Genomic DNA, 24,330 nt, shown 5'->3' on the forward strand with positions numbered 1-24,330 from the left:
AAACAGGTCTCATGACACATATCATGTGAAACTACCAAGAGGTCTATTATACAAAGACACCATAATGAGACAGGAGGAGGAGGTTTCTGTTGGTTTTTAAATTTAATCTTTCTGACCTTTCCTGGATGGTATGGACTCAGACCTGCTCTTGCTTGAGGAGTGCGGGGCGCAGAGGCAGGCGACTGCCCTACATTTTCCCAGCTGGCTCAGCAGAGCCAGGATTTGACCCCAAGCCCTCCCGTCCAGAGCTCACGCCCCTCCTAAGTGCACGCACACATCTGTTTCCCTGCACTCCTCTGGCCTTCAATCCTCAGGTGCTATACAAGATGATGCTGTTAAAGTATTTGGATAATCACATTCATTCTCCTTTGCTTTGTGTATTTTAGAGAGAATTAAGGACAACTATAATTCCTCTTTGCATTTCTCTCTAATTATTTAGCAGTTTTATTTCAGAATAAGTGATGACAACAAAAACTTAAAAATAAATGTTATGGCCCATCATTTAAATGAGAAAACTTATTTTCCAGAAAAAAAAAATGTTGTAATGGGAATCACAATAAGATGTATATATCATATTTCCATTATGCCATAGTTTAACTTAAACCATAAATAAGCATTTCCAGTATTATATGATTATTGTGTAAGACACTCCATTCATTCATTGAATTAGCCCACATTCAGAATGTAGTAACATAAGAGGCTCTATGTTAAGCGACATATTCATTCAGCTATGCATCAGACAAACGCTGCTTACCTTCTAAGAATGAATGAAAGATTACATTTGAAGATGTAAGAGGGACTTCCGGTCAAGATGGCCGGAAGGTAAACACGGTCTCGCCTCCTCCCACAACCATGTCAACATTACAACTAAACTACAGAACAAACATCCTTCAAAACCACCTGAAATAGAGCTGAATGGAAGTCCTACAACTACGAAATTAAGGAAGAAGCCACATCGAGCCTGGAGGAGGGGCGGAGGCGGACAGGCTGGTCCAACACCCACGTGTAGTGGATAAAATTCAGGAGGGCACCTCGGCTGTGAAGGTCCTCATGAGGAGTCAGGGGTCTCCATCCCACACCAGGACCCCCAGCTCAGGGTTCCAGTGCCAGGTAGAAAAGGCACCATAACTTCTAGCTGTAAAACCAGCGAGAACTGAGGAAGAGGGAGACTGAGGCTGCTGGAGCTCCAGGCAGCTCCCATTAAAGGGCCCGCACAGACTTACTCGGACTTGCTCCTTCTGGGCTTCAGTGTTGGGGAGGCACCAGAGACAAATGGGGAAGAACTGAGTTGTTTGGCATTGGGGCGAGAGCTGGACAGGCAGCTTTTTCCCAGACAGATGTGCTGGCAGAAGCTGTTGTTTCTTTGGTGAGTCCCTCCCCCATGGGCCTGGCAAATGGGCACAATATCTGGGACTCTAGCAGCTTGGCTAACACTGTTTACCCCACCCTGGTGGTTCCCTGAGGCTCTGCCCCACCCAACTTTCAGGCCCACTCAAGCTGTTTCCAGTGGCTTTACCATAGGACTGGCCTGTCTGAGCTCACGCTTCGGATTTTTCTAAAATCTCTCAAACAAGCAGCATCTGTCCTTAGCAAGCCCCATACTGCTTGATAGATGACCCCAGGCCCAGCAGTAGCAGCAGCCAGCCTCGATTCATAGCTTGGCATTGCCAGGGCACCTTCAAGCTCAGCACAAGCAGCGGCCATCTGCAGATAGCTTTGTGGCTTATTCTTGGTAGTCCCGGCTAAACACAGGCAGTGGCTGACCTTGGCCTGTACCTCCCGGGAGGCCCCAGAGCCAGCACACCCAGTGGACAGCTTCAGACCACATCGAAGCACCACCACCCAACCCCCTTCAGAAGCAGTACTCTCAAGGGGTGAGCTCAGTGGGTACCAGAGCCCTGCTGAAGTAAGTCTTGCTCTGTGTGGTGGGCCCTGCACAGCTGATCCTCCAAGATGGCTGGAGGTCAGTGGTCAGTGGTCATAGCCAGTCCTTGCAGCTGATCAGCCTGAGTAAATCCCCCCCATTGATGTGCCAACAACAGTCAAGACTCAATTACAACAGAAGGGTGTACCGTTCACATTAGGGGTGCACCTCCTGTGCCCAGCTGGGGTGATTATGGAGGTAGGAGTGAGTAGAGGGAGGAGTAGGAGATGACGCTAAGGTTTCTGTCTTGAGCTACCAGACAGCAGCTGTACAATTCATCCAGGGTGTGAAGGGAGAAAGGCCGGCTGGGGACGTATTGAGGTTTTGACATTGAGTTTTCTTTTCTTTTCCATATTTAGGGTGTTTTATTTTGTTTCTATGTGACACTGTGTTTAAAGCATTGTGCTCATTGGAGCTTGGCAGTGTCATAACCCTTGTCTGATAAGATTGGTTTTATGAGAGCAATTAGAGATGGTAAAATATGTACTTAAGAGATTTTTGACATCTTCATAGCCCCTAACCATCCCTGAGGATTCTTTTCCTGACTATTACATTAATTATATTTTCATCTTTTGTCTTTTCAGCACAATTATGAGACTTCATGTTAGTCCATGTTCATGCCTCAGAATACCCCCCCTTACTCCCCATCATTTTTCCATAAGAAAAGAAAAAGTACATTTATATGATGACCTAGAATGTAGTAGTAAGCACAAAGCTAATAAATGATATCATTAAGGTCTATTGGAATAAACATGATTCATCTTGATTTCAAATTCTGGGGGAAAAAAGAATGTGCAGAAATTAAAAGGTGTTTCATCATTGAGTGACGACAGAGCTATCTGTCTTGGTGAATGCTACTAATGTCCCTTTACAACTTAATTTTACTCAGAGGTTGTCTGAAACATCTGTCAAAATTATTCAACTAATTTTACTTTTTTATTCCTACTTCTCTTGTAATTTCAGAGAGACCTATGTGGTTAGATATGTTTTCCTCTGTAGACATTACTCTAAGAAGCTAGAGAAATACATGCTAGAGAAATTTTGCTCTTCCACTGTCTTCTGTGCTATAAACTTGATATCACTGACTGTACAATTACAGGATGCATAGCTCTCGTCTTTGTTTCTTCATCTCACATCTGACTCCTCCTCATCTTCTCTTGCCCTTGAGATTGGCACCTTGCTGGTGTTTGCAGATGTCAAGCAGCATCGGCTGGGAGCCAGACTGAGCCTTACATGAAAGCTTCAGGGAGAGCAGACTGACATGGACTGATAATTAGCACAATGCTGGATGCCATGCTAAATAAGAATCTGCTGAATTAATGGATGTGTGGGCTGCCAAGCCCTTTCAAACACTTCAAGTTGATAACGGTGGGGTTAACTGGCTGAGCATTATAAGTGAGAAAGGAGGACTGATCAGCTCTTTGGTCCTCCTAAGTCAATAAAACTTGTTTAAAGCCTTCTTTTAGAGATATTAAAGTTTCATTCACTTTTAATGTGTCAATAATTTAAGCAATATAAAAAAAACTATTCTCAAACTTTGTGTATTGTTTTGAATAATAAAGACTTTAACAGAGAATAGCAGGTAGCAAATTTTAATGTGAAGTGTTCAGATGACACATAAGTGTATTATATAAAGTACTTCAGTAGCAAAATCTTAGCTACCTATTGTATAATAGCTCTTGATGTAGAGTTGTTATAAATTCAGTTACTCCAAGACTGACTAAATAATTTGCGGACTATAATGTTCTGAACATTCCTAGAATCAGTGCTTCTTATTGATTTCCTTAGTCTTGTCCATGTTCAATCATATACTAAATACAAAATAAATTCCAAGTGGCATTATTTCATTTGTCTTACAATGTGCTTCTTTGACTTATTTTGATTTCCTAAAGTTAAGAAATGAAAAAGAATACTGTCTAGCCACATTAGTAATACTTCTAAAGGTGTGGGTTTGTCTCCACCTATAAACACACACGCGAACTAGACGGACGCGCAGCCCCTGCAGACTCCCAGCACGGGGCCTCGTGACATGTCCATGCGTCCATTTCACCCTGAAACTCTCCTGCTCCTGTCGCTGCTCCTTGGGGTGGCTGCAGCTCTGCACAGCTTTTGTTCTAAGAGACAGTGGTTATTGTGTTTTTCTAATCACCTTAAAAAAAGTATTAGCATAATGCATGTTTTAACTATAGTGATGATCTCCAATAGCTTGATGTAGGACCATGATTTTATTTATTCTAAAAATCTAGGCACTGAAGGGTTTATCTGAATAGAAAGTAACATCTTATTAGTAATGTATTTGTACATCCCCACAACCTTGAAAGTCACAATATAAATTTATAAAATGTAAAAAAAAATAGATTTTAGAAAAGAAAGTTAGATATCAGAACTCCAAAGATTTTATTTGGTTAAATATTTATTGTCCACAAGAAAGCAAAATAAATGACTTAGGGCCCTGTCCAGATAAACCAGTATCTAAAAATAAAGGCAGTCCTAGGTTCAAATACAAATACTACTGAAGTTGTTATTATTAAGTTATTAATAATTCACATAATACAGATACTTCCATAACCTGAAAAACACTGTTTTACTCTGGCTAGTATAACTATTAACCATATCAAAACAGACCCAATAGACTTTGAGAAACTTGTTTTCCAACTCACATATTCTTTCCTAACTTAAATTTACAAGTTTGATTCTAATAAATTTCCATCTGCATATGTCAAAATATAATGGCTTCTAGTTATTAGGTATAGAGCCCCAAACTGTCTTACTTTCTTTCCTGCCATATGCTAGGTCCCACATAAAATATTCATGAACCTCCATCGGCTGTGCAAATTATGAAAGGTCACAGGTCTGGAATCCACAGAAGTTTTCTCTGTTCAACAAGTTTGCGGAATTACATTTTTGTCCAAACGTGGTTGCCGGCCACATTGATTGGGTAAGGGAAGAATGCTCATACTAATGAGCTCTCCGTGCCCTTACTGAGAACTTTCTCTTCTGAATTAGTTGGGATTTTCAGAGTCATGCATGACCTCACTTGGAACGTTAGAGACCAGGGAATGTCATTGTCCCGGGGATGTTTGATTTCCTCAAGACTTTTGATGATGATGGAACAACCTTTAAGTCCTCCATCTGAGAGAACTTCCTCAGGTGCACACTGAGCTGAAGGGCTATCCATTACAGAAAGATTGCTTTGCTTTTTCTTCACAAACGGACTCGTCTCTAGCATACCAACCAAACCCTGTAATTCATGGAATATCAGTTCTCTGCTTCTCTGTACACAGAACCACATGCATCCATTTCCATGCACACTGCCTTTCACACAGAGATGTTCTTTATGTGCAGTGGTTTATGTGGAAGAGGTGAGTATTGACAAAAGAAAAATCTTTGGAGAGATTCAACAACTGATCTTCACCTTCTAAACCAGTGGTTCTCAACCTATGGGTCACGACCTCTTTGGGGGTCAAATGACTTTTTCACAGGGGTCACCTAAGACATAACAGTAGCAAAATTACAATTATGAAGTAGCAACAAAAATAATTTTATGGTTGGGAGTCACCACAACACGAGGAACTGTATTAAAAGATCGCGGCATTAGGAAGGTTGAGAACCGCTGTACGTCTAAACAATTATAAAACTGCTTTGGATAACTGCCCATTGTTCTCTTTAATCCTCACCATCACCCTCCACCTGTGGAAAAGCCATAAAAGTTGAGGCTAAGGACAAATAGTAAGATGTTTTCCATTTTTTCTTCACTATAAAACTTTGCTGTTATTTTACTAAAACCTCCTCCTGTGACTAAAACCATCATCTTTATTAAGGAAGAGCTCTAACCCAGAGTCACATTAGAAGCAGAAAAAGAGGCATCTGTTAGGCATTAGGGTATCTCTGGGACACTTGCCCCTGTGAGTCATGTTTGCCCTTTCTCCTTCCTCTTTTGATTAGCATTTGGTAAAGAACAGGTACATTAGTAGATAGCAGAGCTGGAAAGAGAGACCCAGAAGTGATGTGAGCTCTGTCGGTCCCAGCCTCTTAACACATTCAAGTTTTTTTCATGGGATATCAGCCTCAGTCAACACATATTCAGAGCAAAGTAATCTTGAGGAAATTGTGTGTGTGCACATGCGTGTGTGTGTGTGTGTGTGTTGTATTGCTAAATGAGAACACCACACACTGATCACCTTGGGAGACTATAAGTGAATCAAAGACAAAGGCAGGGGAGCACCTTGAAGAAAAAGTTCAATCCAGGGGAAGGGCTGACAAATGCATTTCTTGCACTTACCTTTTCTGCCGACTGGGCTGTACCAAAAAAGATGGGAATGAAGGCTAACCAAATGATGCAGGTGGTATACATGGTAAATCCGATAGGTTTGGCTTCATTGAAAGTCTCTGGTACGCCTCTCGTTTTGATGGCGTAAACAGTACAAGTGACCATCAAGAGGATACTGTACCCCAGGGAGCAAATGAGCGAGAGGTCGGAAATGTCACACTTGAGCACTCCCCTGGCGTTCTCGGGGTCTAGAGTCCGCTGCTCTCCATAGTCAATGATGATGTGGGGGGGGTCCACCACGAACCAGACACACACTCCCAGGAGCTGGATGGAGATGAGGCTGAAGGTGATCACCAGCTGGGATGCAGGACTGATAAATCTGGGGGCTGTGACAGATTTCTTCCCCTGCTCAAATATCCGGTGGATTCGGTTTGTTTTGGTAAGAAGAGCTGCATAGCTAAAGCACATGCCGAGTCCCAGGAAGATCCGTCGGAAGGAGCATATGATTGTATCCGGAGCTGCGATCATTAAAAAGGTGATGGAATAACAGAGGAAAATCCCGGTGAGGAGCACATAACTGAGTTCGCGTCCTGAAGCCCTCACAATAGGTGTGTCGTTATAGCGGACAAAGGTCACGATCACAAAGGTGGTGGCGATGATTCCCAGTATTGCAACAAACACAGGCACCACAGCCCAGGGAGAATGCCACTCGAGTTTGATGATGGGGATAAACTGGCAGCCGGTGTGGTTGATGTTTGGTCTCTGGTCCAGAGGGCAAAGTTCGCAGGAGAGCTCGTCCACCTGGTAGTTGTAACCTTCACAGCGCTCACAGTGCCAGCAGCAAGGGACGCCTTTCACCGTCTTCTTCCTCTCCCCGGGCTTGCATGGCAGGCTGCAGACAGACGAGGGGTGCGTGTGTTCTCTCCTGGCCCACTGCATGTCTTCCACCTGTGGGTATAAAAAATTAATGAGCCTTCCATTTTTCCCCATTTATAATATCCAAATCCTAGCTACAGGTTCGTAATAAATCACTGAATGTTGACAGTGCAAATACGGTTTACCATAATAAGAGCCCATTTTCTTTCCCTGATATTGACTTTACAAAAGTGTTAAATGATTGGGTCCAATAAATCATTCACATCATCAACTTGATGAGTGTCATTAGTCTCCATTTACCTCCTCAATGTTGACCAACCTGACATTCAGGGAAAGATTGATTGGTCCAAACACGTTTAAAACTCAAAACTCAAAAAAAAAAAAAAAAAAAAAGCCCTATAGAAAGATGTTTTAGTCCTAATCACAGAGCAAATTCCAGAATCCCTCAAACACCGGCTTAGGGTATACAATATATGTAAGTGGTTATTCAAATATTTGTACGTATTTGGAGAAATTCAAACTACACTGTCAAATTTGAAAGGAAATAGCAAAACTGGCTACTTTTATCTCTGACACTCTTCATGTGTTTATGGTGATGACGATTAATGTTTTGTCTCTGTTCAAGTTTGAAGTATCTTTTATCCCAGCCTTGCATTTCCACACTGTGGAAATCAGCCCGCGGAACGAGATGGCTGGATGGCAGCGTTTCCCAGGAACCAGTGCCGTCGTCCCGGGGCATACAGCTGTGAAACAGGTACAAGCGAAGCAGTTCCCATTCTCGCTTAGTATCTGCTTAGGGGCCTTATAGTTCCACTTTACTCTTTTGGATTAAATCATAAAATACCTCTATTAAAATTTAAATGCTATTTTTAAGTGATTCTGCCATTCACTGACTTCTTTACCTTGAGTTCGTTTGCTAAAGGCTCTGAACCCAATTCCAACATGTGTGGGGCAAAGTGGGGAGTCCCCCACACCATCAACATTTCTGGGACACCAGCCTCGTGTCCTACATGTCAGCTCAGTCCTGACACTTTCTACCTGGAAATGGCAGCAGATCCCCCAGGTTAAGGGCTCGGTCCCCAAGCTCAGTACTTGCAGAGAGCTGTCCGATCTCCCCAGGTGGCAAAGAGAATGCATGCATGTTTAATGTTAGACATCCTCTCTTGAGAAGGCTGGTGCTGCTTCATGTATCCTAAGGGTAACCAAGACCACCCTATCTACCCTATCTACACAAAGGAGAAACAATCTATCTTAACCCTGCTAATTCCCTATTAGGTTTTAATGATTTAGAAAGTTATTATATTTCCTTATTTTTCTTTCCTAGTAGGAAAGAAAAAAGTTAAATTGGAAGCTTATCTCAAAAAATACTGAGAAAAATAAATTGCTCCACTGAGTGGCTTAAGTATTGATTTTATACCATAATGGACTCATATAAGATAATAAAACACTTTTTGTGGAGGTTATGTTTCAAAGCTAATTATTGTAAAAACAAAATTGCATTTAGTTTGGGGTTTCTCTAGATTTATAATGTTACCATAAAAAAGGCAGCAAAAATATCTCAGAAATATCAAACTTCAAGATTGGTAGAGATCTTAAAGGTCAGCTGGTCTAACCACATGTTTAATTCTTTAATTCTCAATACACTTTATTTTCCAGAAGTACTTGTTAACAAAGAAATATACCTATACAAGGCAAGCCTTATTACACAGGATATGTTTCATTATGACCTAAGTAATAAATTTTCTTTTATCAGTTTTCTATGTACTAAGCTAAAGAAAAATATGTTATAAATAAAAAATAAAGTTATAACATAATGAGAAATACCACAATTTTTTAATAGTAGTGAGTTTTCTTTAAGTAAAAAGCAATATGTTCAAGTGACACATGTGGCTTTTTTAATATAATGAACAAACATTAAGTTTGTTTTAGTAAATATGTTAAATATACATGACTCCATTTTCACTGAGGAACCCATGTATTAACTATACTGCATTTTGATGTCAAAGTCTGATGATCAATCAATATCCATCTCAAAGGACAATTACCAAATGTTTGAATCATAACCTCATCAATACACTAATATTGAGACAATTTATTTTATACATTTTGCTAAATGGTGATTAAAATTAAACTGCCTAATTTTTGCAATTTTTCAACAAAGCATAAACAAGGATCATCCAATGCTTTTTTTATTGCTATATATAAATTATACCACCTTTCATAATGAGTATAAAGAGAAGCTTTATCTATGCAATTTTTAAACATTTGATTATGGGAAATTTTAAACATGTAGAGAAAATTATACAATGAACCCCTATGCATCCAAGTCAACATTTGTAAATTTATGAATGATCCTGTTTCATCTGTTTTAGTATTATTTTGAAGAAAGTTCCAGACATCACATATTTATCCATACATAGGTCAGTTTGTATCTCTAAAAGATAAGTACTTATAATTAAAATTTTAACAATACTTTTATCAACACATGTTTAAAGTGTATCTTCCTAATCTTTGACATAATTCTGAATAGGATGTTTTCTGTCTAAAATACACAGTCTAAGAAATGGATGATAGCTATATAGATAGATCTTCAAGGGACAAAACCAACAATGATTCTGTCAAATTATGTTATTACTCTAGACAAACACACCAAAAACCACAAAATCAAAACTTTTTTATTGTGTTTACATTTTTCAATCTCCACTGTTTCCAGACCAATCAACTTCGAGTAATGCTTCATAAAGTATTTAAATATATATTATTTTTATAAAGTAATTTTCTTTTGTGTAGTTTTAATAACTCCTAGAAAAAAGACTACAAGGATATTTCCCAATTAAAGTGACTCATTAATATGATTACTATACATGTGGGAAATTTTTAAATATAGTACTTCCAGATCATTGATATCTAGTCATACCATTTTTAATTAGTTTTTTTATTTTGCTCTATAAATAAGCATAGTCTTAATAATAATTTTGCTGACTAGTTTGGCACCCCAGTATTCATAACCCAACTCTTCATTTGACTTACGTGATGGCAGATTGTTTCAATTTACAGTGAAACTAGGCATTTTTAAATAAAACTTTACTTACTAATTTCCATACAATCAGAATTCACAAGTGCACTTGCTAGTTTGAGAATTTGAAATGTCAAAATTTAGTATCATATTTTGTGAATCACATGATTCACATGTGAATCGGTATATATGCACAGTTAATTTGTTAATTCATCTCAAAATAAAGTTTCTTGATATATATATATACTGCTTACTTAATATTCATACATTTTCTTTGAGATTCTGAGACACTCTCCATCCAGCCCCCCAAAAAGTTACAAAGAGTGAATGGAGGATCAGAGTGGCTTGAGAGCCAGGGAATAAAGAAATCATGCCTTTAAATCTTCAAATTCTAACATAAACTATTTCCCTACCTATATTTTGACAACCTACTGTTTAAGTGTAGCATTAAAATCAAGACATTTTATATATGCAGGTTCTTCAAAAACATATATCTTCCATTTTTAGCCTCAGCAAGCTCTCTGCTGATGTTCTGTATCTGAACGAGAGGATAAATGAAGAAAGAGGGGACATTAGGGAACAGGAGATGCAACACAAACAAAATGTGAAGAAAATCCTCAGAATGATGGTGAAGCAGGTGATGGGACGCGAACTATGCCCTGCATGTAGACACATACAGTCTAAACTGGAGGAGATGGACTATTTATGCCTATAAGAACATAAATAGTACAGCAAACCGAATGTCCTCTGCTGAAAAATTTAGAAGTGGATTTGTTTTAAGTAAGCAAAAAGCAAAGATAAAACAAAGAAAATACTAAGCAACCAAACCATTTTATAAATTGATGCTTATTAGCTAACAAACAACAAACAACAAACATTTTTCCAGGATATTAAAAGAAATCAAAGCATATTAGATGGCACACAACTTAAAATGCAAGTTATAGTGTATGTACATGGGGAGTATGGCAGGGCAGAAAGTGTACACGGCAGCAGAGGGTGGGCAGCAAGGAGATAATTCCTCGTATTCCATAGTGGGAAGTCAATACAAACTGACAGAGCAGAAAAATATGAAGCAGTAAGTGTAGGCAAGTTATTTAGAAATATGAAATAAAACACATCGAAGAACAATTAGTTCAAGAGTTTAATGTTGTCGCCTTTGATCATCTGAACATAGGAACACATACAGGTGTGGCAAAAGTAGGTTTACAGTTGTGAGGTCATGAAACATGGAAATTATTTTTGTATTAGTACTTACCAATTATTGCATTATTTTCTCTATGAACAACTGTAAACCCACTTTTGCCCCACCCTGTATATTGAGGGGCTGCCATTTTCCAAATAAGCTTTTTAGGACCAATGAACTTTTAAAAATCATGTGTACAAATACATTAAATACACATTTAAAAGTAAGAACAGGTTAAAATGAAAAGTTAATAAGCCTGATTGTAAAGGAAGATGGGAAAGAAACAGAGAAGTGCAGGAGAGCTAAAAATAAAATACCCACTGCAAATCCACACAGGAAGCATTGAAGTGAAGGATAGAGTTTGCGTAAAATAAAATTAATGATGTAAAGACCAATTTTGAAGCTTCTCAAATGAGTAAAAAAAATACAGAAATGGAAACAATAAAAGAAAATATGGAAGGAAAGAGAAGACAGAGATTATGAGAAAAATTACAGATGACTAACATTTCTAAAGGAATAACCACAACAATTGTTACGCAAAAATACAATCAAAGGTATGGGGAAAGAGACATCTAAGTAAACAGATAGAAAGGCAAAATTAATGTAAGGCACTAATAAAACAAAATACTTTTTGGTGGGAAGTACAAGATTGAAGAAAAGCCCAATACAAATCAAGTAAGATAAAAAAAAAAATTTATCTAACTAAAAATAAAAATGAGGATAGTCCCAACATTTCTACCACAACAGAAATGAAGAATAAAAGGGAGTTAATATTTTTTAGGAGAAACTCTCATGATCACATAATTAATAACCTACCAAGTTTTATTTCACATTTGAGGAATCGAGGAAAAATTTGCCATCACTGATAAAACTTGTTTAAACAAGATTTTATTAGGGGAAAAAACTTGCTTGAAGATGTAATCCAATCTGCTATAAATTAAATCAAACTTGAGAAGTCCAGAAAGAGAATCATAATATAAAAGACATGACCCTCATCATTGAAGTATGTGAGAAATTTACCAAAATATGAGTAAACCTAGTTATAAAACTGATATAATTATCAAAAATAGTTAAAAAAAAATCATGTAAATCAAAAACAAAAACTAAAAAAAAAGTACAATTATATGGATCCAAAAACTCTAGGTTTTAATAAAACTATAACTCGTATGTGCTTTTATGGGTAACAAAGAAAACAATGACAAGAAAAAAAAGTAGAGAAATGATAAACTGACAAATCCTAGAGCACAGAGAAATACTTAAAATGGATTAGAAAGAAAATTTTAATAAAATAAAATAAAACAAAATAACCTGTTTAGAACACAATTTTGAATTGGGTGCTGAGCACACAATGCAATATACACATCATGTATCCTAGAAATCTATACTTGAAACCTATGTAATCTTTATAACCAATGTTATCCCAATAAGTTTAGTAAAAAAAGAACACAAGTTTTGATAATGGTTTCCAATAAAACTGGAAATAATAAATTAATGTTATAAACATAAATGCAACCACTTAGAAATTAAACATTAATTCTCTCTTTAGAAAGTCAAGCTAAAATTGCAATTAGGGATAATCAGAAATAAAAGATAATGAGAAAGCTGCACATAGTGTACTCTACTTAGAACAAAAATTTCTATTTTTTCATGCTTTTATTATAAAATAAAAAATAAAAATAAATGAACTTAATAGTCAACTCTAAAAGTTAAGCAAATATAATAACATAAAACTAAGAAAAGTAGAGGGAAGAATGAATAATAACAAAAACATACATTAAAAACTGAGAAGACAGAATAATGGTGAATTAATTAGAACAATGTCCAATAATAGTTTTTATAGAATAGCCAATACAATTTAAAGATAGTTGACCAGTTTAAATTGTGGGGAGAAAAAAAGAAAACAACTCAAATACAGAGCCTGAATTCTGAGATTATGGATGTAACCATAGATACAAAAGGGGGTGAGGATAAGAAAAAACAACATTTAATATAAAATATAATATATACTTATACTATACAATGATATAGTATAATGTAATATAATATAATGTAATGTTAGAGTCTGTGACATAATTATATTCTTTAGCTGCTATGTTCTTTCTGTTCTTTCTCTCTGTTCAGTCCTTTAGAAATAAGGCACCACCATCCCCATGCAAACTAGCTTTTACAATGTACTCATCTTAAACATTCTGCAAGAAAAGCACCAGCATTCAAATCCAAAGACCTCTTCTCAATTCAGCTCTGCTTTTAAACACTCCTTTCTTGATATCTTGAAATAGTATGACTATTGTTTCTTTCCTGCTGTCATTGAATGCTGGCTCTCTCTTCTTTTCAGTTCCCTTGACTCTGCTCATGGTTCTATCCTTAATGTTTTCACACATACCTTCCATTCCCTAGCTTCAATCATCACTGGTCTACTTCAATCCTGATCTTGTTACTTGCCAACTAATATAACATTTCCAATGACTAGCTGACCAAGCATTGAGCAATAAAGCCAAATTTTGAGTAATAAAACTCACCATGTCTAAAAAGTATATTCATTATTTGGCCTAAGGAGTTTTCTTCTTGATATCTCTAATTTTGTTCAGTTGGATTTTACACCCAGTCTCAGCCACTATATAATATTTTTCGTTCATCCATCCATTGTTTTGTCCAGCTTTACTAAAGTCATTTATCATAACGCCATTCATTGACTACAATAAAGGGCTTACAACTGGCTATTCTTTCTCTTCTAATCCATTTTACACATATAAATCAAGACCAGATAAAAATATTATCAATATCTTTTATTCATTTCCTTCCCTGATAGAAAATTACAATGACTTTTCACTGATACAAATAAAAATAAAAATTGATAACCTGAATTTAAGTCCTCAAACCCTCAGCCTTTCCATTTGGGGCTATAAAAAGACTACTTACTATTCAATTTCTCATACAAGGAGCTTAGATGTTGCCACTCCATCCTAACATCAAGAGCTGAACAGACTGAAAAAATTAACAATGCTTCTAAGATCCTAACCAGAGGTGAAGACACAGAGCATACCACTGCCTCCAAAGGTATGAACATCTACATCATAGGGGTATTAGAAGGAGAAAAAAAAAGAGCAAGGGATTGAAAACTTGTTTGAAGAAATAATGACTGAAAACTTCTCTAACCTGGTCAAGGTAATAGACAGACAAGTTCAGAAAGCACAGAGAGACCAAACCAAGATGAACTCAAAGAGGCCCACACCAAGACACATCATAACTAAAGTGCCAAAGGTTAAAGACAAAAAGAAAATCTAAAAACAGCAAGAGAAAAGCAGTTAGTTACTTTCAAGAGAGCACTTGTAAGACCATCAGCTGACTTCTCAATAGAAACTTTGCAGACCAGAAGGGATTGGCATGAACTATTCAGTGATGAAACACAAGGACTTACAACCAAGATTATTCTATCTAGCAAAGCTGTCATTTAAAGTAAGAGAAGAGATAAAGAGCTTTCCAGATAAGAAAAAGCTAAAGCTCATTACCACCAAACTAAGAAATGACAAAAAGTCTTTAAGAAGAAAAAAAGTATGAGTAATAAAATGGCAATAAATACATATCTATCAATAATTACTTTAAATGTAAAGGGGTTAAATACTCCAATCAAAAGACATAGAGTGGCTGAATAAAAAAATAAGACCCATACATATGCAGCCAACAAGAGACCCACTTCAGATCAATAGACACACACAAACTAAAAGTAAAGAGATGAAAAAAGATATTTCATGAAAATAGAAATGAAAAAAAGCTGAGATATACTGAATAATTTACAGATTTATGTGTTACAGTATATCTCTAGTAGTAGCCAGAGGTTTATTATTTTTCTAGAACACTTATTTTAAAAGCTACTGAAGAATTATTTAGTTTTCTAAATAATTTATGATTTTTCTAAATAACTTATACTTGTTTCTTATATCACTGTTATTGAATGTTCAGTATGCTTCTTAGGTTTGTGGACCTGAAACTATGGCTCAGTATTTTCCAGTAGCTAGTTGCCATCATGCTGTTTCTCAGGAATGCTGTAGGGGACAGCAGCCTGGTCCTAGAGTTGGAAGGCATTCCTGGGGGACTGGTTTTATCCTGAGCATGTTGTGATTTTGAGGAGTGGTAGCCTATCCAAAGGACCTTGGCATGTACAACTACAATTTGCTTCTGTTAGGGCCTAAAAAAAAAAAAGCTTTTTAAGCCCAATAAAGTAATTGTATAGCACATGTGATTATGGTCCAGGAGTCTTTAATGCCTGACATAAAGCATTTAAAAACACTTGTGTACTTAATGTAACAAAACAAAGCAACAAAATCACAAAGCACCCTGCCTGAACATCACCCCCTTTATTGAAGGCTTTGAGAAGAAAGTGGGAGTTCAAGTTTCATAGATGATTGAGGAAGGCAGCCTCCCAGGGTTCTGGAGGCATTAATCACTATAGCTTGCCCTCAGCTCTCTTCGTTGACCTTTAGGTCTCTGGGGTGAGGCACAAGCCTTCTTACTCCCTTTGAGCAAAGGCTTTGGTTATATGCTTTCCACCAGATTCTGAGGTTTTTAATGATGGTTCTTTATCACACTGAATTTTTTTTAGCCTCTTGACTGTTCTCAAAACTCAATGTGATTAAATTCCATTGAAGAATGAATAAAGAAATGTATTTTAATTTAAAAACTAAGATACACTACCTTTGAAGTGGCATTGTGTTATTTGAAAGTAGACTTGGATTAGTTATAAATGTGCATTGCAAACTTTTAGGGAACCACTAAAAATAGAAGTAAAAATAGAAGGATAATGATATGCTAAGAAAGGAGAGAAAATGGAATCATAAAATGCTTAATTAAAACCACAAAAGGCAGAAAAAGAGTAGAAGACAAAAACAGGAACAGAGTACAGGGCAACAAATAGAAAACGATAACAGATATGGTATATATTAATCCAACCATATTGATTATCACTTTTAATGTCAGTGGTATAAATGCACCAATTAAAAGACAGCTATTGTCAGAGTGGATTAAAAACTATTCTCCAACTATATGTTGTCTACAGGAAACATACTTTAAATATAAAGACACATAGAGATAAAAAGTAAAAAGATGGAGAAAAATATGCCATACTAACACTAATCAAAAAAAGAATGCAGGAGTAAGCTATATTAATTTCAGACAGAGCAGACTTCAAAGCAAGGTAAATTATCAGTGATAAAGAAGGTAATTATATATGATAAAAGGGCCATTTCTCCAAGAAGACATAATAATTCTTAGTGTATATGAGAGTAACAAACATAGCATAAACTTATGCGAGGCAGAAACTGATAGAACTGCAAGGAGAAATAGATGAATTCACTTTCATAGTTGGAGACTTCAACAACCCACTGTTAGAAATGGATAGAACCAGCAGACAGAAAATCAGTAAGGACATAGCTGAACTCAATGACATCATAAATCAACTGGATATAATGGCGATCTATAGACTGCTTTTTGCAACATTAGGAGAATACACAATTTTCTCAGGTTTACATGTAACATTCACCAAGATAGACCACATTCTGGACAATAAATACATCTTAATAAATTTAAAAGAATAGAAACATACAATGTCTGCTCTCAGACCACCATGGAATTAAACTAGAAATCAGTCCCACAGAGATAACTGGAAAATCCTAAAATACATGGATATTAAACAACAGAGTTCTAAATAACATATGGGTAAAGTAAGAATCTCACAAGGAATTAAATAATATTTTGAAATAATATAAACAGGTTATCAAAATTTGTGGCATGCAGCAGAAATAGTGCTTATATAAAAATTTATAGCATATTAAAAAGAAAAAAGATCTAAAACTAATGATCTAGTTCCCATCAACTACACCAACAACCTGCCCCACGCCCACCCCCACCATGCACCTACTTGCTGCCTGTCATTGTAGCTGCTGTTATTCCTCTTCCCAAAATCTATTTGACATCTCCCTACTTCCTGCTTGAATTAGGTATTCTATTTTCTATTTCCTACTCTATAATGAACGACAAATTATTTGAAAAAAAAAAAAAAAGTCCTCAAATGTTCTATTCTCTGTATAAAATTTATTCCAGAAAATGCATTGTTTTGATATATTATTATTACAGTTCATTACTGTGTGATTGACATATATTCTCTGGGCTGTTTTATTTTTGGTGATATCAAATAAGCACAATACTTCTACTTAAGGTCAACTGACTTCTGTTATTCAGAAATCTCTGTACACTTGTGAAGTTGGTGATGCAGCTTTAAAAATATATATTTTGTCATTTCAAAAGTTGATATAGAATATTAAAATGTCAGCTTCATTATCTTGTGTTTCTGACAATATTTGACCAAAAGAAATTCTGAAAAGTGCATCTATGATATAAATGAATCTCAATGAAATACTTTACTTTCACATGGATTAGAAGGTGTCTCTATCTTCCAAAGTATGAGATTAACTCTAATACATCCAGTCCAGCCTCATAATCTGAACTCAATTCAGATAATAAACTCTTAGAGCTTAACCCAGCTATATTGATTACAGTATAAAATATGACTACATTGCATTTCAGCACAAGAAATCTCTAGAGGTGTGTTAGGTGATAATATTAGTGAAATTGCACACATGTAACTTTGGAAATAGCTGGAAAGCAAATCAATGACAGTTTATCAATCAAAAAATAAGAGTACAAAGTCAAGATAAAAGCTGAATGTCCATGGCAGCACAATTAGTTTCATTATTCACCAAGCCACAGATGATGTGAAATAGGCATTACCTTCCGGCTTCCAAATCTCATGGTACTATTTTGTTATTGATTTTTCTATTCCAATTTCAAAGACTATGTTAATGTGTACATATATAATAATTTATCAGTTTTATACTTCTAGAAGTATACTGCATATCAAATTTTTTCTCACCTGGCTGGTTTGGCTCAGCAGTTAGAGCATCAGCCAGCAGATCAAAGAGTCATGGGTTTGATTCCTAGTCAAGGGCAAATACCTCGGTTGTAGGTTTGATCCCTGGCCCTGGTCAGGGTCCTGCAGGAGGCAATCAATCGATGTCTCTCTCTCTCCTTTCCTCCCTCCTTTCCACTCTAACAACAACAACAACAAAAATCTATGGAAATATATCTCCAGGTGAGGATTAAAAAAAAAAACAAAACAAAAAAAAAAACCCAGAAAATCCTTTTCTCAAATAATATTTAAAATGAGTTGAAATAAAGTTTTCTAAGTATATCTAAGTTTTTGGTTTCAATTTGAAGGAAGAGAGAGTTGCATTTTTGTAATCAATAAATGTTTGGGTGCAGGCATAGGAATATAAAAAAATTGAAGCTTAAAATTAAAACATGCAAAGTTAAGTTTTAGAGAAACCACCAAAAATAAATCAAATAATAGAGTGGCATAGGAGAAAAGAAAGAAGAAGAAAAAACAAAACACACTGGTATAACATAAGCGAGAAATAGTTCTCGTCTTTTCAGAGGAAATCAGAATAGAAAGTACAGTTAATTAAAATTACTTTATAGTCTTCAGAAATAGCCATTTATTTGTTTCTTTTCTGCTTCCTTTTCAGTTTTCTTCTTTATTATTATATGTCTTATTTTCTAAGCACTCTATTATACACCTTTGTTTGAAAACTGTAAGAACACCACATGGTTAACATTTAACATACTTAAAGAATTCTCTATTTCTTATTTGAGGAATAATAGGATAAATGCAAAAAAAAAAATTTGTGGTCATAGATGATTCATTTTTAGAAGAGCATCATAGAAATGAAGAATGTGTTGCCTATAACTCGGAATGAAGGGGTGAGAGCACTTAGAATAAATTATGATCTCACAACTCAAGGAAACACTTAAAAACAAAACAAATACAAAGAACATAAAATTATTTATAACAGAAACACCAATAGAACAAAACAGATGCAATTTGTCTTCTTAGTAGATTCATGGGAAGCTTAATCTGCTCCATGTGAATAGAGCAGAGTAGAACACAATTTATAGCCTAACCCCATGACACTGTGTCAAGTTGCAAACAGGGTATCCATAGCCAGATGTGAATAAGCGAAGTATGCAAATAATGACAGGAGCTTCAGATGAATTGCTCAGACCAGGAGGCTATCTTAATTGCCTGGGTTAAGAGCTAGGCAGAATCCAACAGGGTCTGGCTAGATTTACCTTACTTTACTGCTACGAGTTTATGTAATCCTGGAAACAGCTATGAACAAGAATCCCAGCCTTGTCACACATAAAACATGCTGTAGGATGATATCTGTTAATTATGGGAAATGAATAATTATCACAAACACCAGCATTGACTACACTGGCTAATTCCATATTATGGTCAATTTGTTCAAATTGTCAATTTATTAATTGTTTATAATCATCGTTTTTCTAATTATAATAATTATTACATTATGTTGAAGGCAAACAATGTATTCTAAGAGTTTCTGATATTGGACACTTCAGATCATTACATGAAGATCCTACGAGCATTTTGTTACTGCTATTCAGCTTTTACAGTGTTATTTTGTTTTAACGTTTGGTGTTTGTTTCTTTGTATAGCTGCAAATGCCCAGATACTTTATTCCTCCTAGAGTAAAATAAGGGTGTAATATAGATGTTCTCAGAATGAATTTCACTTTGAACATTAAATTTGAGGCTTCTGTGCTTAAAACTTGGTAATGCCATGAAAATCAAGTTGATTTGCTGTAAAAGGACATACAAGGGAAAGTCATATTTTGGATTACTAAAATCAAGTACATTGACCCTAGCTATAAAGCACCAAACGCATCCAACTGAAAATTAAACAAACTCTCATCTACTAAATGTCAAAAACCAGCTTTCTTTCCATTAGCTCCCCAAATGCTAAGTTATTTGGGGGTTATATACATAGAGTTGAAGAAAGAACCCCTTCTGCTAAGGCTACCTGAATGAAAGAGAAAGTACTTTGTATCCATGAAATAAAATTACTCATGAGAGAAGATGCATGTTTGAATAATTTTAGTTCTCAAAGTGAGGCAAGTGGTTAAAACCAAAGTATTTGTGTGTGTGTGGTTTTCAGATTGGCACCTCTATTGTAAAGCTTCAGAATGGGGCTCAGGACGACAATGCAGCTAGAGTTACAATGGAGAAGCAGTCCTCTTTTTTAAAGTATGTGCTTTTATACATTTTAGTTAGAAACCTTTCCTCATTTTCAGAGGGAACCTCCAGTCTTGCAAACATCAATCATGGTTTAGACTGTTAAAAATGAGACGCAATAAAAACACGCTAAATATAATGTATTTTTTTTTTGTTCCAAAAATGCATTTTGCCTCAAAAAAGTGTCATTTCCTTCGAATTGTCCTTAGTTTTTTGCCCTAATCAGGTATAAATGCTATAAATGCCAAGGCTTCTTTATTGGTGTCGTTAGTTTATTTGAAATCCATAAAGAGGCATGGGAAAGAAAAAAAAAAAAAAAGGATATAACCATAAGTATTTGTAAAGAGAGGAGTCAGAAGCATCAAGAAAAAGAAATATAATGAAAAAGATATTATAGAGCCCTGACAAATGAGTTTCCTGCAGGGTGGCTACTCCCTAAGTGGATCAGGGATCTTCTGAGATACGGACTGGAGCTTTCGACACGCTGGTAACACAGTAGACCTCAGCAGTGCCTCGCTGGTCATTTCTTCCTTATTAGGACATTTTAAAGAAAACTTTGAAATCTTAAGGCAGAGCCAAGGCAGCTGCACTGGGGAGAGACAGCAATGTTCAGGAGCTGGTGCCACAAAGAGAGCAAATATATAGAAAATCGAACACTAGCCGGTGACAAACCCAGGCTCAGATGCCCTGTCGCCAGCGCAAGGCACTTTTATGGGCGTTTGCGGGAGCAAATCAGGGCGTGTGCGCGGTATGAGTCATGCGCACAAGGAAACGGCTGCACGCAGCTGCAAAGGCCAAAGAAGCCCAGTGCTAATCTGGAAGGAAGTGTCAGCTACTAGTAATTTCAACACCAGTTGAAGAGTTTCAACTTTAACAAGATTGAAACCCCATCTCAATTACTGTCATGCTGGATAATTCTTGAATGGATCAAATTGTCTTGTTGTGCCTCAATGCCATTTGAGTTCCTTCTCAAATGCCATTTAAATGGCTTAACAACTTATAATGAGACAAGAGAGAGGGAAAATGTGTTTAGAATTAGAACTAAGAAATGCTCAATTGGTTTAGTGAATGCTCCCAACTGTACAGGAATATTTAAGAATAAATTGGTATTTTCAGGGCCCTACCTGGTATGAATATAAACCATTATCTTAAATTGGAACTGAAAATTTCAATTTTTTTTTGGTTATGTAGGCTCACTGCAAGAGTAGTGAGTTTAATGCTTCTGAAAGTGACATGTGCCTCCATTTGCAACTGGATATATTATATTTTCTCTTTGAAACTCTCTTCAATCACCCTCTAGTCTTGAAGAGCGGCATTCGTAATTGTGTCAACAGACATGATCATTCTATAATCTGAGAAAGCTGGAGTGACAAATGCATTGCCACTTGAAATCTCACCCAAACATAGAGAGCCACATTGTCAGAGGGGAAGGCTAATCTGTACTTACACATCAGCAACAACACTTACATCCTGCACTGCCTTTGCTTCATTTTTTAAAGGCATAACTGAACTCCTTTTCAGATGAAAGAACATAAAATAGTTGGCTTGGGAAGTTTTCAAACCCATACAATTTTTGCTCTATATTAGTGATTATGTAAGTCATTACTTTTTAACTAGAAGTCAACTTAGTAGCAAGGTCTCTAATTATAATGAATAGCTAATATTCCATCTGGCTTAAACAATCCCAAAATAACATCCATCTACTTAATAAAATGGTAGAGAAAAATTATATAAAAATTATTGTATTCTTGCTTCATAAATTTTAGAAAGATGTCTTGAGATTTCAAACAGCTGGTGCAAGTACGTTTAGTCAGCCTTCCGTGGTGACTTATGAATGAGCGAACAAGTAAGTGGAAAACTCTGCTTAGAGATGAAATGTCCAGCAAAATACCAAAGAGTGCAACACTAAAATAATAAAAACACAGGTAAGATTTATTGGTCAAAATATGTCCTTTTGTGATAAGAACACAGCATGATGAGTAACTTGGGGCTTATATAGAAAATAGATTACTTTATGTAATAGGTTTCTCCAAGGAGAACCTAAACACTATCAAGAAATACTGCAGCCCAGCCAGTGTGGCTCAGTGGACTGAGTGTGGTGATATGGTATGAAAGGTCCTGGTTCGACTCCTGATCAGGGCACATGCCCAGGCTGCAGGCTCAATCCCCAGTAGGGGGCATGCGGGAGGCAGCCGATTGATGTTTTTCTCTCACATTGATATTTCTCTCCCTTCCTCTCTGTCTAAAAATTTCAATAAAAACATTAAAATAAAAAGAAGTACTGCAATAATTCTATACATATCATTTTAAGTATTAGCATTCCAGTTTTGAAGATAGACTTAAACAATTCTGGAACTGATGACATTTAAGCACAGGATGAGGATAATACCCTTATTCAGTGAAGATGTGTCCAAGATGTGTTGACCAAGTTGGATAAATAGGAATGTTAATAAACTACACCAATAAATAAAAATGCTGTGTTTACTATTACAGTGGCCTGTGACATTATATGAGCTTCCCCAAGTTCTCTCCTTAATGTGATTTTATTTTTAATCAACTTTTCCTCCCTGTGACAGACTCACTACATGATCTACTGATTCCATCAGCTGTCTATACACCAGAATAGATTTCATTATTTCACCCGGTCCACCATAATTACTATTATCGGCACCTTCCATCTTATAACACCTTAGAAAAAAAAATTGCAAAACTAAAACCAATTTAGGATGCTATATCATATTACCAAAATGATAATATAATGTTCTGATCAAGAGAACATCTGGTCTATAGAGTGAGTCTCCCTCATCAAACCATTGATTTTCTTTCATTGTCCTTTATAATGGGTGTGTGATTTACAAGGCATTTTCTTTTACACTTTAAAATAACATATCCAATTGATTTAACTTTACAAAAATATATTTCCCAGTGCCACCAAATTTGACAATATGACCTGGAGGTTACGTAGAAAAAAGTTAGAGATGATAAAATTATAAACTACAGAACTGGATGGGTCATGAAAAAGATTGAACTAAGGTTGAGAGAAAAAGTGTCCTGCTGTCCAAAGCTTTATATAGGTGTATCTGGGGTGAAACTCTTCCTGTTTTCTGAAGGGTTCCTCATCAGAGAAGATGTGGGGTTGAAGCTGAACTCAACTCGAGGAAATCACACATACTGATTTGGAAGCTACCTGTCTGTCATGGTCACCAGCAGATGGAACCAGACTGATTCAGAGTGAGGTCAAAGATCAACCTCACTATTACAAACCTGCAGGTAGATAACATGAACTTATCTCACCTATTGTTCCCTTCTTGTCCCCAACCACCTGTGGAGAGAGGAAAACAGGTGTCCAAAGGAGAAAACCAACCCCGGAAATCACCTCCTCACCCCTACACCATTTGTGACCATAACCCCTCACTCACACTTCAGTTGGCCAAAATAACAGTGCCAGCCTATAATGAAAGTACAAGGGGTAGAGCTTTAAATAAGATATGAGATTGCTGTGTCGTAATGATGATAACGTCCTAATGATGAATTCATTCTGATAGCCAAAAATGATCAGAGAGCTATGGAATCTGCACTTAACTGTTCTAAAGGACAGTAAAAGAGAAATAAGCAAAGTTTTATTTATACCCCTCAATAAGTCAAAATTACTTCTTGAATCAGCTATGATAACAACAAAGAAAGACATGTGGCTGCTGTTGTATATTCATTTGAGGGTCTCAAAATTGGCGTGAAGAACAGAACAGAGAAGAGTGAGAAGGCACAAGTGAAGGGAATCTTCAAAGTTTTGTATCTCTTCTTGACTCAGGCCTCCCAACAAGAATGCATTTCTTGCCCCTTCTGAGGATTGTCAGTCTGTACCTTATTTCTATGTCTCTGGGTCTATTTTGTTCATCAGTTTGTTTAGTTCATTATAT

At 36.3% G+C, this 24,330-nt stretch overlaps 1 protein-coding gene across 6 annotated transcripts in view; it reads right to left on the minus strand.

Moving 5' to 3' along the window:
* GRM8 (glutamate metabotropic receptor 8) overlaps positions 1 to 24,330 on the minus strand; it is a 759,794-nt gene that overhangs the window by 83,722 nt on the left and 651,742 nt on the right. For all 6 annotated transcript variants that reach the window (XM_036246517.1, XM_036246519.1, XM_036246522.1 and 3 more), the window contains one exon: positions 6,207 to 7,142. In XM_036246517.1, the coding sequence (XP_036102410.1) occupies positions 6,207 to 7,142 (936 nt within the window). The remainder of the gene's footprint in view (positions 1 to 6,206; positions 7,143 to 24,330) is intronic.

This window comes from Molossus molossus, unplaced genomic scaffold (genome assembly GCF_014108415.1).
Source record: "Molossus molossus isolate mMolMol1 unplaced genomic scaffold, mMolMol1.p scaffold_m16_p_7, whole genome shotgun sequence".
Taxonomy (NCBI): Eukaryota; Metazoa; Chordata; class Mammalia; order Chiroptera; family Molossidae; genus Molossus; species Molossus molossus.